Source organism: Sciurus vulgaris, assembly GCF_902686455.1.
Source record: "Sciurus vulgaris genome assembly, chromosome: 3".
Lineage (NCBI taxonomy): Eukaryota > Metazoa > Chordata > Mammalia > Rodentia > Sciuridae > Sciurus > Sciurus vulgaris.
In genome coordinates this window covers 148847617-148864668 of record NC_136463.1, presented here as the reverse complement: position 1 = coordinate 148864668, position 17052 = coordinate 148847617, and the positions used below count along the sequence as shown (strand labels likewise).

Sequence of the window (17052 nt, the reverse complement as noted above, 5' to 3'; positions counted from 1 at the left end):
AGCAAAAGACAGAATCTCTGGTGTACAAGTGACTTAGAAAAGAGAGGGAAAGGAAAAGAGCATTTCAGGAAGTAGTCAGTATTGAGATACTACAAAGAAGCCAGGTGAAGGCAGGAAAGGGACATGTGTCCCTTGGTTCGATGGTTGAGAACATGGAGGACACCTGGCAAAAGTCCTTGAGGGGAGGGAGAGACACTTTAGGGTAGAAACTGGAAGATACGTGTGATAGGTGTAGCCTGCGCTGGTCCAGAAGTTTGGCTATAAACAAAATATTGGAGATACGAAGTAATCATGTTTCAAAAACAGTTAAACATGTATGCATTGAGGGTCATAATAAAACAAACAACAGAATTTTTTTTCCCCTAGTGCTTTCAGAGAATTCAGGTATTACAGTGGACTGAAACTGCAATTATGAATGCCTATCATTTACTTGGTAGTAATATGTGGTAATAAGCATCTGTCTTACTTATAGTAATAGCTATATTTTATTGTTGCTTCAGTACCAGAGACTCAGCTACCATCTCTGCTGAATAGGAAGCCAACAGCTTCTAATCTTCAGAGTCAATTTCAGATAGTTTTTTCTTGTTAATCACGAAGCAATGCAACTCTATAGGCTGAAATAGAACTGGGAGGGAAGCCAACAAATATTTATTGAGAGCTTGCTATACACTGCATGGTTCCAGGAGCTGTGTGTGCTATTTAAATTATTTTGTAAATTTTCCTGGTGAGGTACCAAGAAGTGATGGCACTCCAGCAGAGTTTTTGTAGACTCTGAAATTTGAAAAATGTATTTCATGGGGTTGGGTTTACCATAACTAGTGATGTGGCTTATAAATACGTTCCAAAGTGGTTGTATTTACTGAGCATTGCAGATACAGAAATGAACTGCCTTCTCTGAAAGACATTTTTAGCATTTTTAACTTACAAAATTAACAAAGCATAAAATCTGTCTTTGATTTAAATTAATTAAACATGTACCAGTACATTTCTTTAAATATGAGAATTAGTGTAAAAGAGGTTAAAAAGCACACACTACCTAAAGGTGAGATTTTCTGCTGCCATACTCTAGGCAGGAATTAGTATGTGCCTCAATTTCCAATCGTAACACAAGGATCATAATAGTACTATGGCTGTTAGAATTAAATGAAGTCAATAAACATGAGCTAATGCTATTTTATCTGGTTTTAATGGTTTTATAGACTACTTTTTCTGACATTTCAGGAATTATCTCCTACTTCAGATGCAAACTTGGTCCGATCGTTAATGAATCTAATAGACTGTTTCATGGATGAGTTTGCTGATGATGCCAAGGTAAAAGAAAGAAATGACAGAGAAACTTACTCTTTGCTTGAGGTAAGATCTTGCAATAGAAAAACATCTTCAGTTTTCTCCAAACTTTCTAATTAACAAGACTCATTGTAGCTTATATTTTATGAAATAAATTGTAATCAAAGGATAGTTTTCCAAGAAAAACAATCTGTGTGTAAACAAGGAACAGGTGAACAGGTTTCACTATGGCTAAAATTTGTACTTTGCATTGTATTATATATAAGAATTATAAGACATGCAGTTTGAAAAAGCCTACTTACTACAACACACTCAGAGGACCCGCTGTTATATATCAGCTCATGGATTTCCTTTCAGAGGCCTTAACCTGACTACAAGGATAGATTGAAGTTACTCTTTAATTGCTCTGTATCTTCTCATCTTTCCAATGCAGGGAATTTTTCTGTTTTCATTGATCTGGTCTGTTGGAGCTTCTTGTTCAGATGATGATCGGTTGAAATTTAATAAGATTCTTCGAGAACTAATGGAAGGTCCAATTTCAGAGCTAACTCGAAATAAGTTTAAATTACTGAGTGGTACTGAACAAACATCTTCAAAGTCACTAACTGTCCCATTTCCTGAGAAGGGAACAATTTATGATTATCAATTTATCACTGAGGTAAGAGTTTTGAAGCAAGATTTGTAATTGCCAATCTGGTCATGTCTCTTTTGAGACACTGCCTATAATGACTCTATGGCCATTTCTTCCTCACGGTTTACCTTAACAGACAGCGTAGAGAAGAGGAATGTATACTGGCTCTGAAGTCAGACATATCTGAGTTTGAGTAAAGTTACTTTCTTTCTGTATAGCCTTGGGTTAGTTGATTTCCTTGAACATAGTTATTCCCAATGATTAAATGTGATAATAATAATACCTGGTGGGCCAAAGTTCTTATTAAATAGAATTATGCATTATGATTATCTAACCCAGCACCAGTCACATACTGTTCAAGGACACCTCTTAGAGTTTCATGTGTACTCGAATATTACAGGCAGTAAGCCCTGTAGGAATGTAGCTGGTTAAATGTTAATTTAACACTTCTCAAATGGATTGGGCAATAAAATTTGGGTAGCATTTACTTGTTTTTTTTTTTTCTGTGTGTGTGTGTGTGTGTATGTTTAACAACTCCCACAAATACTGCGCTGAGGATAAAGTTTAGACATTTTAAAAGTTTATATATTTAAATATATATACATTTAAGTGAAATTGGAACCACACAGCATTCTTTTCTATTTAATAAGGAAAACACCTTGCCCTCTCAATGACATTGCTTCAGTGAACTTACTTCCTAAAGCCTCCCGCAGTCTACTGATGGATGGACCATCCTCTATTCCATTTCTTCCCTTTGACCATTGGGTTGTCATTTTTGTTTTTAGTGTCTGACTTTTTAAAAATACTGCTTTGTTGAACATTTTTTTGGATAAAATCATGGTTTGCATCTGATTACTTCCTTAAGATGAGTTTTTAGAAAAGGCATTTGAATTTTATGACTTTTGAAATGTATTGCCATGCTCACCCCAGAAGGCATTCTTCACCCTGTTCAGCACAGATACTATTGTTCTTACTGATTTTATTTCAAATTACTAATAATCTGCATTTTCAGGTACTTGACTGTTTATTATGCTTTCCCATTTTTTTTTCTATTTTGTTTTCTAGCACCAAGGTGAAATAGAAAGAATGGAATTATTTTTTCAGGTTCTACCATTGAACTAGGGCTCAGAGATCTTTTTTTTTTTAAATTTTATTTTATTTTTTTAAATTTTTACAGACTGCATTTTTCTTAAGTGATTGTTCCAGGATCACATAATTGCTAATTGACTATATAGTCTGAATTTTTTAATTCTCAATTCGTCCTTTCCCATTTGATGTCAAAAGACACATGTTTGAAAAGGTTAGCTAAAATATGGGAAAGGCACTATTCATCAATTCTAGAAACAATTGCAAGACAGTTTTCAGACTGATGTGAATTTGGTGCCTCAATACACAGCTTTGTACCAGAAGACATGAAAATAATGCACAGTTCTGCCCTCAGGAGTTCATAACTCTATGGAAGAGAGACATGTCACATTATAGGCTAGGGGAATGTCATATGTGAAAGCCCAGCGGTGGGGGCGTGTGTGGGACTAATAGGCCCATCAGTGAAGTCTGGTTGTAGGATATTTGATGATATGGAGGAAGGATAGGTCTGAATTCTGATGTGCTTTGAATCATTAGAAATTTAGATTTAATTTCACATTAAGACTGGAGAAGGGGCCTGGCATGGTGGCACATGCCTGTGATCCCAGCAACTTCAGAGGCTAAGGCAGGAGGATCACAAGTTCAACATCAGGTTCAGTAAACTGGTGAGGCCCTAAGCAACTTAGCAAGACCCTGTCTCAAAATAAAAAGGGCTGAGCACGTGGCTCAGTGGTTAAGTGCTCCTGGATTCAATCCCCAGTATACTCCAAAAAGAGAATGGAGAAAGGGACTGAGGATGTAGCTCACTGGTAGGGTGCTTACCTAGCGTGTGCGAGGCCCTGGGTTCCATCCCCAGCACCACCAAACACAAAAAAGAAAAAAGAATGGAGGGGCCATTAGTATTTGTCTAGAGAAAAAAATAACATATTTTTGAACCATTATAAATACTGTCATAGAAAGTTAAAATTTTAGTCCACAATCTAATTGGATGCAAAGATACAGCATATGAATTCATAATAATCACAAATCAGCAAATCTAATGTTCTGTGGATCTGCTACATTGCAATATGAATACACTTAATAGTACTGAACTGTATACTCACAAACAATTGAATACATTATATTGAGCATATTATTTTATAACTGCAATTTTTATAAAAATAAATCTTGCCTGAAATGTTGTTGATGTTTTATCATTATAAGAATCAAGTATTTTGCAGTTGATCTTCTAGAGAGCAAAAAATTCTGTAATTTTTAATGTTTATTGAATAAAATTCTTTACTCTTCGATGCATTGATTAGTTGAATTTTCTCAATACCATTAAAGAATTCAATGTTTGTTCATAATAATTGATCATTGGGTTAGCTTCAGTAGTGATTTCAAGGCATCAAAATTATCACAGCATAGCCACTTCATTTTTTATTTCCTTAATTTACATATACAACTAACTATAAACTGAATGTTAAGTATTTTAAAGGATAAAATGAATCTTTGAATAATAGGATTTGTTTGTCATGGAAGTACAGAGTTTTTAAAAGTATTTTGTAATATAATTTTTTACTATTTAGTTGTTTATTCTGAACAGGGAATAGGGAGATGGGAGTTATGGGTAAAGAAATTAGAAGATGCTCCTCCAATTCCTAAAGATGTGATGTTTAATGAAATCATTGTACCGACTTTGGACACCATTCGATATTCTGCATTAATGAATTTGTTGACTACTCATCAAAAGCCTTCAATATTTGTAGGACCAACAGGAACAGGAAAGAGTGTATATATAATTGTAAGTATTACTAAAATCTACATATTTCAAGGTGTATACATAATAGTCTTAAGAATGCTCTTTTGCTCAGGTGGTAGAGTGCTTGCCTCACAAGCACAAGGCCCTGAGTTCGATCCCCAGTACCACAAAAAAAAAAAAAAAAGAATGCTATTTTGAAAGTAGTAGGCTTAGATAATTTTTAAAAATCCTCAAGTATTTTGTTTGAACCACAGAGAATTTTTGAGTAATTGACTTTTTAGAAAATTAACTGACGATATAATATTCTGGTTTTTTTTTTTTTTTAACGTCTGGTGGTTGGGCTGCCAGTATCAGATGCTGAAATACTGATGCCATTTCTTTATCTAAACAATTGTTCCATGTCCCATTTTAATAATAAAAGCTTGTTCAGGAGGAAAACTTCATTCCTTGAGAAATAAGTTTTAATTACACTTAATATTTAATTTTATTAATTACTTCGTATCTGAAAGTTTACTATGTAGTAATGATTGTAATGATCGATTTTGTTTTCCTTAATGTTTTTGTGGTGTGTTAGTTAAGATGATGCTAGTTGGTAAAACAGATAATGCCCCACATTTCAGTGGCTTTACACAACCTGAGAAGAAAGGTGCTGTCACTGGCCCCTCTTCTGTTACAGGTTCATGTTTACATGCATCAGGAGATATCTAAGAGGGAGGAGGGGAGAAGTTCTCACGGAGAGTTAAAAACAAGGGGTTGATTTGGCCTGTATTTAAAAAAATAACTGAACATGTACTTGATATGCAAAATATCAAGAGCCAGGGAACAGAGACTTCATGTGATGAAAGGAAGTAGAAGAAAAGACAGATTTTGTCATTTGTACCCCCATCAAATTCAGCTGAGATAGTAAACTGTCCAGTATAAAAACATTCCTTTTCATGAATTGGGAGCATATTTTGTAATCTCTATTTTTCTTTTTACTTGTAAATATTTTCCTACTTTCTTATTTACATTTTATAAATATTTTCCTGTTGTTGGTAATTTTAAGGATATCATAGTATTTGATTCTATAATTTCATGACCATCAATCCAACTCCCTAACTTAGGATATTACACTTTAAAAATAAGATTGCAGTGAACATTTTTGTAGCTAAATCTTTGTTTTTAATCTCTGCTTATTTGCTTAGTAAGAATTTTTTGATTTCTGGAAGTGAAATTGTTTATGTTTCAACAAATGTTAAGAGTTGTTTAGAAAGGTTATTCTAATCTAAATTGTATCTTATGCCCTCTAAAGGATATCCCATTGCTCCAATTAATTAAGAGTTGATTGTATTATAAATAATATACATATAAGACTGGGGCTCAAAATCTTATTTTTGGGTGAAAGAGAATATTATTTTTTAGGCAATGCTAGATACCTTTTACTTCTATATTTCATTGAAAATTTTTTCAAATAAGATATAATGAAATTTTGTATGTATTTACAGTTTTTCTTATTGAAGTGTTGAAGCAGGAAATTTAATATTTCCAGTGATTTTCATTAAAATTATTTTATATCTAGATATTTAGATTTTAAATAAACAATGAAAAATAAGTAGTTATTTAGTTAGAGTTTACATTAAAATGTAATAAATTATAATGACATTCTAAAAAAAAGACATTTATTAAGGATACTCCCTGTAAGCAAATATGTTGAAGAAGTTTAAAATCCTGTGATGGGAAAGGAGTCTATAATTTCACATAATTTACATTGTTAATAGGTTAACTTAAAAAAATTGTGAACAAATACAATATTTAATATTATTTCTCATTTAAAGGTCAGCTCTGTTGGCATGAGTATTTTTCTTTTCATATAGCTACATAGATTTTATAGAATAACTTTAACATATAATTTGATAATCAAATTGAAAAAGAAGTAATTTTTATAGATACATAACTAATTTCAAGAGTATTGTATATGAACATAAAAATATTCATTTTGTTTAATGGGTCAAATGGAATTTTATATATGGGATAATTAGAAGAGATACTGATGATTCATTTAAACCGAAGAGCAGACTTGTCTAATGACAGCTTATAAAAACATTTTGTTCACATAATTTTTATGGCACAATGGTAAAAATGTACTTATTTTGAAATGTTTTCATCAATGACTATCAACTTCTGGAATTACAAAAACTTTTGATAATGGTCTTTTTACATGATCAATACACAGAACCAAACTATATTAGTTGTCCTCTTTGATTAGATTCTTTTTGCTTTCTGCAATGACCTATACCGCAATTAATTCAGAAACTAGTGAAGAGCGATGAGGGATTAGAAAAAATGGATGCAAGTAGAGAGAAAGCTGAAACTAGGTGGGACATTACCCTCTGATGAAGGTATAATGACACAGAGCTAGCTCTGCACATTTATTATATAGATTTTATCATCAAAAAGGTTTTCAGTGAGAAAGTTTCTTCAAAGCAGGCAGACTGAAGGACGAGTACTGGGCAGCCAATTATAATTACCTATTTTGTGCTCATAATTCTCTACCCCTGGCAACTGGTGTCTGAACTCAGGGTCAAAACTGATAGTGCCGTGCCTAGCACAGAACTTCCTTTAAGCAGGGCATCACCATAGCAACTGGACAGTCTTGACTTGAAGTTTTACACAGGAAGTTCTCAGCATCTGCCATAGGACAATCAGAGATGGAGATTCAAATCACCCCTCCAGAGGGCTTTCTTTTAGTTTTCTTTTACATGGTCTATTTTTGCTGGTTTTTTTTTTTTTTTTTTTTTTTTTTTTTTTTTTTTTTTTGTGGGTTAAGCCTGTCTGAGTCACTTAGATTCAACATATTCCTGCATTTTGAATTTGTGTGCTACGCTAAGTCCTTTTTTTCTACTAGTAGGCAAATTGATCTCAGATACATAATTGTGATGAATCATTTTCCTGTATTCTCCTTTTCTGGTTTTTTTTTTATGTTTTTAAAAATGTTAATCCATTGACAGGATGGCGTGTTTATTTTCTTCATATCGATTTAGGATGTTACTTTAAAATTCTATCAGCTTTGCTTGAATCTATTATAAGTAACTGAAGTCTTTTTCTCAAATCAAATTTTTCCCCTAAATTCAGTTTTAAAATTATCCTTACTATGAGTTACAGGGCTCACCTCCTGACTTTGTTCCCTATCCAGTTAGCTATATAAGGCTGCAATACTGCTACCTAATGCCCTGTTCCCTTCATCTTCTAGTAAGACTGAGATTTTAAAAATCTGTTTGTTATTGCTAAGTTATTCTGAATATGCTTCAACTTATAGTCACTTTAAAATAATAACTACATTTGGATTGTTTGTAAAACTATTCATATTTATTATAGTTAGACTTAGCTCTGCTTTGAAATGGTCTCAGTGCCAAACTTTCTATGCCCTGACTTATGCATGTGTTGAGGATTCATTTTCATTCTTGTTGCATTTAATTTATCTATCATTTCCTCCATCTGACAAGATATATTAGTTATCACTATGGAGGTCATTATTAGCTGAAAAATTCACTATAATAAAAATATTTGCTTTATATGCCATGTAACCAAATAAGGTGAAATAATTGTTTAGCATTTTAGGCCAAAAATATAGAAAATATAAATTTGCTTTATTCAGACATGTAAAATATCAATTCATTGTAGTAGCTGCTCAAAATGGTCATTTAAAAATATTTAAAAATCACTTGTTTTCAAACCTTTTTTCTCTTGAAATAATCTCTCATTCACATTTTAATTATATAATCATAAAAAAAGACATTTTAATCATAAAATCATGAAAACATACTCCTGTTTTTATTCTAAATTCACCCTTGCTACTTTTGGCTAATCTAACGGAAAATGAGTTCTTCAAAGGTCTTTAAAAGCTTACATTTTAGACTGTGTTCACTTTATGTAAAAGAAAATAATTTTAAATTAAAATAAAAAGAAGCTCCTGCTGGATGGTTGGAAGGAGTGAACATTTAGCCCTAATTCTGAAATCTCTGTTCAGTACTTGACTCTCCTTGCTTGCTAATTTTCTTTTATCTGCTCTACCTCATTACAGGGACAGAGATGTGTGTGCTGAATGTAGTTATTAATGGGAACATGCCAGTTCATTTTCAAAATATAAGTGTTGCTATGATAAATAAGTTAAGACTTTGAATTGTGCTTTCAGAATTTTCACTCACTTGATTATAGGAATGTTTAGCATGTGATTGTGTTTATGAAAGGGGTGCTTAAAGTGTTTTACCACGTGACATTTTGGGTTAATAATGTAGTATCTTATATACAATAAAGCTGAATACTAGAAGCACTTAAAATAAATTTTGGGACAGGTTAAAAACCTTCACCTTTTTCCTTCCCTTACTCATATACATAAGTGATAGATAGTAGTATCATTAAGAAGATGTGATTTAATTAAGATTTTCCAATAAGTTGACCCTGGGGAGAGTATGTAGAGAGCTCCTGAGAGGAGAGTTAGGAATGGTAAGGAGAGGTAAATACATTTTGAAGAGCTTCTCAGGAGATTCTGATATTCCCTGTCCCTGTCATACATCTTGATTAAGAACCATTGCAATTCCACCTGCTTTTTAGTGGAAATACCTTGATATTATGTAAACTTCCTAATTTACAGAAAGATAACTTGATATATAAGTAGAAAGACAATAAGCTAGTTCAAAAAGAAGACAGATCTGGAGAGAGAAAAATGGCAGGATGGATTCCTGTTCATGTCTGAGATCAGAGGCAAGTTTCCTAACCTCTGAGTCCTTATGACTTTATGTTAAGAAGGAACATGTACTCTTCATGCTGGTTGTGGAAATTAAAAAACACATACAAGAAACCTGGACAGATAGAGACACTCCTTTGGCATAGCAAATTATTCCTTTGACTTTATCTCTTTTTATGTTGTTATGACATGTAAGGTTAAATTCATGTTTGTCAACAATGAATCTTTGTGTTTATTCTGAAATGACAAAATAGTTTCAACTCTGGCTCATTTTATTATTTCCTGTTATATAGAATTTTCTTTTAAATCATCTTAATAAGGAAATCTACAAACCTCTGATAATCAACTTCTCAGCTCAAACTACAGCAGCTCAAACTCAGAATATTATCATGTCAAAATTGGACAAAAGAAGAAAGGGAGTTTTTGGTCCTCCTTTGGGCAAGAGAATGGTAATGGCTTTCTGTTTCTATACTTATAGTATAATATATGTCCTACTTATGGATACTTCTGCAAATCAGAACAAAGAAACCAAATATACTGAAGATTGACATATTTCCTAGTTTTTCATCACAAATTTTTGTCTTAAAATTAACACTGGTCATATTTCTATGTACACTAAACATCTTATTTGTAAGAACAAGCAATATCTGTTTGAATTGAAAATAGAACATACATTTGAGAAATTATTTACCCTCCTAATTCATTAACTAACATTTTTACTCAGCAGGGTCTTTGCTGCTTACTTTTCTAGATCTTTAACAACTCGGTTACCAGTTGACTTATCTATGTTCCTCTGCAAGGAAATACCCTTGTGATATTCACATTCACCACTAAAGTTTTTAATCTAAAACTCACACCTTTTTCATCTATTTTAATGAATTGTTGTACAAGGAAAAAAGACAAGGCACACTGTGAATCAAATAATATGAGAGGATTAGTGAATCCTAAACTATTAACCTACAATGAGTAGTAAGGATGAGGTATTCCAAGTCTTAGAGGAACAAGGAACAGGGAAAATAATCTCCCTATTTCATTAAAACTAAAAATATTATCCTTGTTTGGAAAAGAAACCATAACTTCTCACATATGAAAATAATAATTCACCTCAACCTTGTATACATAATAGGATGCTATCTTATTGCATTATTTTCTAATACCTCCTCTCTTTTCATTCCCAGATTGTATTTGTAGATGATGTCAATATGCCTGCTCGGGAGGTATATGGAGCTCAGCCTCCCATTGAGTTACTTAGGCAATGGTTAGACCACTGGAATTGGTATGACCTAAAAGATTGTTCTATGATTAAACTAGTGGACATTCAGATCATGTGTGCTATGGGACCTCCAGGTATATATTCTAATAAGTGATTATTAAGATGGGAAATCATTCTGGCTATATAAAGAGATAACTGGAGAGAAAGAAAGAGAAATTCAGTTGGACAATATGAGTTACAGTATTTTATGTGTGTGTTTCCCATGTGAATCCACTGTGACTTCATGGTATGTACCACAATTACTGGCTCTATAAAGTGAGCGACCTTGATTGGGCCATTTGCCCACCAACTCTTCTAAATCCCTTCCTGTACTACTTTCTGGGACTTGGCTTCCCATTTCCTATCCCTACATTCTGAGAATCCATGTGGATCCCCCTCAGGCAGCTCATGGTTTCCTTTTTTTCATTCCATAAGGCTCAATGGAGTAGAATGTCTGCTTCAGACATCATCTTCACCCATACAAGTTCCATTCTCATCTATCTCTGGATTTAGGCCTCTAAGAAAAATTTAAGTAGGAAATGGTCAAAAGAATTAGCCCTTAAATATCCTTTACATTATCCAAGAGAAATTTATAAACTCAAAAGAAATCTCTATGTAGGGAGAAGAATTTATGGTAATGTGTTTAAAATGGCTTAATTCAACTAACTAGAGATCTTTAATGATTCTCTTGAATTCAAGCTGGTATGCTATTTAAAAAAAATTGTTCTCTCAATATACCATTTCAAACGGTGGAATGAGACAGGCATCATTTCCCTATGTACATGTACAATTACACGAATGGTATGACTCTACACCATGTACAACCATGGAAATGAAATGATGTACCCCATTTTTGTGTACAATGAATCAAAATGTAGTCTGTAAAAAATTTAAATAGTAAATAAATAATTTTAAAAAATATATACCATTTTGGGTAATTGCTCTGCTATTTGCCTGCTAACCCCTAACTCTGTCTGATGTTTAACACGGACCTTTTGCTCTGAGTCAGAAACTGCTCTTTCAACACTCCCTGGACCACTTTGAATCCTTTAAAACTAACTAAAGTCTATAAGACACCTGGGTCTCAGACTTCTCTTCTGCCGTTGTCCCAAGCTAGTCATTTGTACTCATGTGCCCACTTTTTCCTGCCTACTCAGGTACTGGACAGAAGAATAGGTAGAATCCGTGAGGTACCTTCCCCTGGGACCCCATTTTTTAAAAATACCACCATTTCTGAATATTCTCTTGGGAGAAAGTGTTGGAAACAAAGTTAGGGTAAATGATTTCTCACTTTTCTTCTGTAACCCTTTAACTACCTCCTTAAACTTTTCCAGGTAAATTAGTTTATAAATTCATAGACATACATAAGTGTTTTGATCTATACTCCCAGTTACAGGTATATGGTCTTACAAATCAGGCACTTTTTCAGAAATGGCATAGAATAATTTAGTGATTGATACAAAATAGATTTATCTTGCTTTAAATGAATATAAAACAGATGCCAAGTGTATCTATACACGTGGTACAAATACATAGATATATGCTTTGAAAATCATTTCTTAACCAGGTGTGGTAGTGCATGCCTGCAATCCTGGTGCTCGAGAAGTTGAGATAGGAGGATCACAAATTCAAGACCAGCCTCAGTAACTTAGCAAGGCCCTAAGCAACTTAATAAGACCTGTCTCAAAATAAAAATAGTTTTAAAATTTTAAAGAAAGCAAGCTGGATGTATAGTTCAGTAGTAAAGAACCCCAGGTTAAATCCCCAGTACTAAAAATAAATACATATATAAATACATAAATACATAAATAAATAATACATTAAAAATTACTTCTTTATCAAATGTTTAAAAAGCAAATGAAATTTGTCTATTTTATTTGTGATGCTGGAGATCAAACCCAGAGCCTTATGCAGGCTAAGTATGTGCTCTATCACTGAGTTATACCCAGTCATATATATTTTTAAAAGGATAGAATTTTCTAAAATGATGTGTTAAAATTTAAGTCACTTATTAAAGCATCAAATTTGAAAATGTAATCGCTATTTTATGAATGTGAGATAATCTCCAGTTTTTAAAAATACAATCAGCCAGTGAAGTACCTACATTTACTATATAGACTAGTCTTAGGGAAATTGATTTCTAGATGCACGGGAAAAATTAGGCCATAGGCCATGGTTGTATGGAATTTCAGTTATATGGTAAATATCCTTTTAAAGTTTAGTTAGTCAGATATCTCAAGGTTATATTAATGTATAATGTACCAATATTGAATTATAATGAGAATGTTTACAATTTACTTCTTTGGACTGTGAACTACAGAGAACACGGTCAATGGCTCTTTCTGTCTGATGTGAATTCCTTTGGTAATATAGGTCTGACCCAAGATTATGTCTAATTAGTTGAACTCATTCAAATAATTCAACAACAAAAATAATATCTTGAGTTTAATGGGAAACCAGTTTTTTTTTTTATTGTAAACAAATGGGATACATGTTGTTTCTCTGTACATGGCGTAAAGGCATACCATTTGTGTAATCATAAATTTACATAGAGTAATGTTGTTTGATTCATTCTGTTATTTTTTCCCTTCCCCCCACCCCTCCCACCCCTCTTTACCCTCTATACAGTACTTCCTTCCTCCATACTTGCCCCCCTCCCTAACCCTAACTCTAACCCTAACACTAACTCTTCCCTCCCCCCCATTATGTGTCATCCTCCACTTATTAGCGATATCATTCGTCCTTTGGCTTTTTGAGATTGGCTTATCTCACTTAGCATGATATCCTCCAATTTCATCCATTTGCCTGCAAATGCCATAATTTTATCATTCTTTATGGCTGAGTAATATTCCATTGTATATATATATACACCACAGTTTCTTTATCCACTCATCAATTGAAGGGCATCTAGGTTGGTTCCACAGTCTGGCTATTGTGAATTGAGCAGCTATGAACATTGATGTGGCTGTATCTCTGTAGTATGCTGATTTTAAGTCCTTTGGGTATAGGCCAAGGAGTGGGATAGCTGGGTCAAATGGAGGGTCCATTCCAAGTTTTCTAAGGAATCTCCACACTGCTTTCCAGAGTGGCTGCACTAATTTGCAACCCCACCAGCAGTGTATGAGTGTACCTTTCTCCCCACATCCTCGCCAACACCTGTTGTTGCTCGTATTCTTGATAATCGCCATTCTAATTGGGGTGAGATGGAATCTTAGGGTGGTTTTGATTTGCATTTCTCTTATTACTAGAGATGTTGAGCATTTTTCCATATGTTTGTTGATTGCTTGTAGATCTTCTTCTGTGAAGTGTCTATTCATTTCCTTAGCCCATTTGTTGACTGGATTATTTGAATTCTTGGAGTAGAGTTTTTTGAGTTCTTTATAGATTCTGGAGATTCGTGCTCTATCTGAAGTATGATTGGCAAAGATATTCTCCCACTCTGTAGGCTCTTTCTTCGCATTGCTGATAGTTTCCTTTGCTGAGAGAAAGCTTTTTAGTTTGAATCTATCCCAGTGGTTGATTCTAGCTTTTATTTCTTGTGCTATGGGAGTCCTGTTAAGGAAGTCTGGTACTAGACCAACAAGGTGAAGATTTGGACCTACTTTTTCTTCTATAATCTGCAGGGTCTCTGGTCTGATTCCGAGGTCCTTAATCCATTTTGAGTTTAGTTTCGTGCATGGTGAGAGATATGGGTTTAGTTTCATTCTGTTGCATATGGATTTCCAATTCTCCCAGCACCATTTGTTGAAGAAGCTATCTTTTCTCCATTGCATATTTTTGGCCCCTTTGTCTAGTATGAGAAAATTGTATTTATTTGGGTTTGTGTCCGTGTCCTCTATTCTGTACCATTGATCTACCTTTCTATTTTGGTACCAATACCATGCCGTTTTTGTTACTATTGCTTTGTAGTAGAGTTGAAGATCTGGTATTGCAATACCCCCTGTTTCACTCTTCCTGCTAAGGATTGCTTTAGCTATTCTGGGTTTCTTATTCTTCCAGATGAATTTCATAATTGCTTGCTCTATTTCTGTAAGGTACGTCATTGGGATTTTAATTGGAATTGCATTGAATTTGTATAGCACTTTAGGTAGTATGGCCATTTTGACAATATTAATTCTTCCTATCCAAGAACATGGAAGATCTTTCCATCTTCTAAGGTGTTCTTTCATTTCTTTCTTTAGTGTTGTATAGTTCTCATTGTAGAGGTCTTTCACCTCTTTTGTGAGATTGATTCCCAAGTATTTTATTTTTTTTGAGGCTATTGGGAATGGGGTAGTTTTCCTAATTTCTCTTTCTGAAGATTCATCACTTATGTATAAAAATGTGTTGGATTTATGGGCATTGATCTTGTAACCTGCTACTTTACTGAATTCACTTATGAGTTCTAAGAGTTTTCTGGTGGAATTTCCAGGTTCCTCTAAATATATAATCATGTCATCAGCGAACAGGGATAGTTTGAGTTCTTCTTTCCCAATTCGTATCCCTTTAATCTCTTTGGTTTGTCTAATTGCTCTGGCCAGAGTCTCAAGAACGATGTTGAATAGAAGTGGTGAAAGAGGGCATCCCTGCCTTGTTCCAGTTTTTAGGGGGAATGCTTTCAGTTTTTCACCATTTAGAATGATATTAGCCATGGGCTTAGCATAAATGGCCTTCACAATGTTAAGGAATGTTCCCACTATCCCTATTTTTTCTAGTGTTTTGTGCATGAAGGGGTGCTGTATTTTATCAAATGCTTTTTCTGCATCTATTGAAATAATCATGTGCTTCTTGACTTTAAGTCTATTAATATGGTGAATTATGTTTATTGATTTCCTGATGTTGAACCAGCCTTGCATCCCTGGGATGAAACCCACTTGATCATGGTGCACTATCTTTTTAATATGTTTTTGTATGCGATTTGCTAAAATTTGGTTGAGAATTTTTGCGTCGATGTTCATTAAGGATATTGGTCTGAAATTTTCTTTCCTTGATGAGTCTCTGTCTGGTTTAGGTATCAGTGTGATATTGGCTTCATAGAATGAGTTTGGGAGGGTTCCCTCCTCTTCTATTTTATGGAATACTTTGAGAAGTATTGGAATGAGCTCTTCTTTAAAGGTTTTGTAGAACTCCGCTGAGAACCCATCTGGTCCCGGACTTTTCTTTGTTGGTAGGCTTTTGATGACTTCTTCTATTTCAGTACTTGAAATTGGTCTATTTAAATTGTTTATGTCCTCCTCGTTCAGTTTAGGCAATTCATATGTCTCTAGAAACCTGTTGATGCCTTCGAAATTTTCTATTTTGTTGGAGTATAGATTTTCAAAATAGCTTCTAATTATGTTTTGTATTTCCATCCTGTCTGTTGTGATATTTCCTTGTTCATTCCGAATTTTAGTGATTTGGGTTTTCTCTCGTCTTCTCTTTGTTAGTGTGGCTAAAGGTTTATCAATTTTGTTTATTTTTTCGAAGAACCAACTATTTATTTTGTCAATTTTTTGTATTGTTTCTTTTGTTTCAATTTCATTGATTTCAGCTCTGAGTTTAACTATTTCCTGTCTTCTACTACTTTTGGTGCTGTTCTGTTCTTCTTTTTCTAGGGCTTTGAGCTGTAGTCTTAGGTTGTTTATTTGTTGAGTTTTACTTCTTTTATTAAATGCGCTCCATGAAATAAATTTCCCTCTAAATACTGCTTTCATAGTGTCCCAGAGATTTTGATATGATGTTTCTTTGTTCTCATTTACCTCTAAGAATTTTTTAATTTCCTTCCTAATATCTTCTGTTATCCATTCATCATATAATAGCATATTGTTTAATCTCCAGATGTTGGAATAGTTTCTGTGTTTTACTCTTTCATTTATTTCTAACTTCAATCCATTATGATCTGATAGAATACATGCTAGTGTCTCTATCTTCTTGTATTTTCTAACATTAGCTTTGTGGCATAATATATGGTCTATTTTAGAGAAGGATCCATGTGCTGCTGAGAAGAAAGTGTATTCACTCTTGGTTGGATGGTATATTCTATAAATGTCCGTTAAGTCTAAATTATTGATTGTGTTATTGAGATCTATGGTTTCTTTGATCAATTTTTGTCTGGAAGATCTGTCCAGTGGTGAGAGAGGCATGTTAAAATCACCTAGTATTATTGTGTTGTGGTCTATTTGGTTTCTGAAATTGAGAAGGATTTGTTTGACATACATAGATGAGCCACTGTTTGGGGCATAGATGTTTATGATTGTTATATCTTGCTGATTTATGCTTCCCTTAAGCAGTATGAAATGGCCTTCTTTATCCCTTCTGACTAACTTTGGCTTGAAGTCCACATTATCGGAAATGAGGATGGATACTCCAGCTTT

General features: G+C 33.7%; 1 protein-coding gene across 4 annotated transcripts in view; it reads left to right on the top strand.

The window, feature by feature from the left end:
* Window positions 1-17052, top strand: part of DNAH7 (dynein axonemal heavy chain 7) — a 350205-nt gene that overhangs the window by 186433 nt on the left and 146720 nt on the right. For all 4 annotated transcript variants that reach the window (XM_079132564.1, XM_079132563.1, XM_079132565.1 and 1 more), the window contains 5 exons: window positions 1222-1353; window positions 1721-1945; window positions 4590-4787; window positions 9762-9917; window positions 10647-10815. In XM_079132564.1, coding sequence (XP_078988690.1) covers window positions 1222-1353; window positions 1721-1945; window positions 4590-4787; window positions 9762-9917; window positions 10647-10815 — 880 coding nt within the window. The remainder of the gene's footprint in view (window positions 1-1221; window positions 1354-1720; window positions 1946-4589; window positions 4788-9761; window positions 9918-10646; window positions 10816-17052) is intronic.